At 66.4% G+C, this 366-nt stretch overlaps 1 protein-coding gene across 1 annotated transcript in view; it reads left to right on the top strand.

The window, feature by feature from the left end:
- PLEC (plectin) overlaps positions 1 to 366 on the top strand; it is a gene marked incomplete at its 5' end in the record, with an annotated part of 79,923 nt that continues 79,557 nt past the window's right edge. The window contains 1 exon segment of the mRNA XM_010007863.1: positions 1 to 171. Within this exon segment, the coding sequence (XP_010006165.1) occupies positions 1 to 171 (171 nt within the window).

Genomic DNA, 366 nt, shown 5'->3' with positions numbered 1-366 from the left:
GACGCCATGATCCGGCGGCTCTTCGGGGACGTGCAGGCACTGAAGGACGGGCGGCACCCGCAGGGCGAGCAGATGTACCGCCGGTACTGGACACCCCCTGCCCCTGCCCACAGTGGCACCCACATCCAGACCCAGGGGGAATCCACATGTGCCCCCCACGCCCCATGTCCTGTGTCCTCCATGTGCCTTGGGCCACTCATGCCTCCCATATCCCCATGGCCCCCATGTTGCCTCAAGCTGCCCACACCACCTGAGCTCCCTCTACTCCCATGTCCACCAAGTCCCCTGTGCCTTCCATACCCCAATGCCCCTGTGCCCCCAGCCCCATGCTGCCGTGCCCCCTCTACCCTATGCCCCCTCTGACCC

This window comes from Chaetura pelagica, unplaced genomic scaffold, assembly GCF_000747805.2.
Source record: "Chaetura pelagica isolate M959 unplaced genomic scaffold, ChaPel_1.0 scaffold992, whole genome shotgun sequence".
NCBI lineage: Eukaryota > Metazoa > Chordata > Aves > Apodiformes > Apodidae > Chaetura > Chaetura pelagica.
This window is presented reverse-complemented; position numbering and strand designations above follow the sequence as displayed.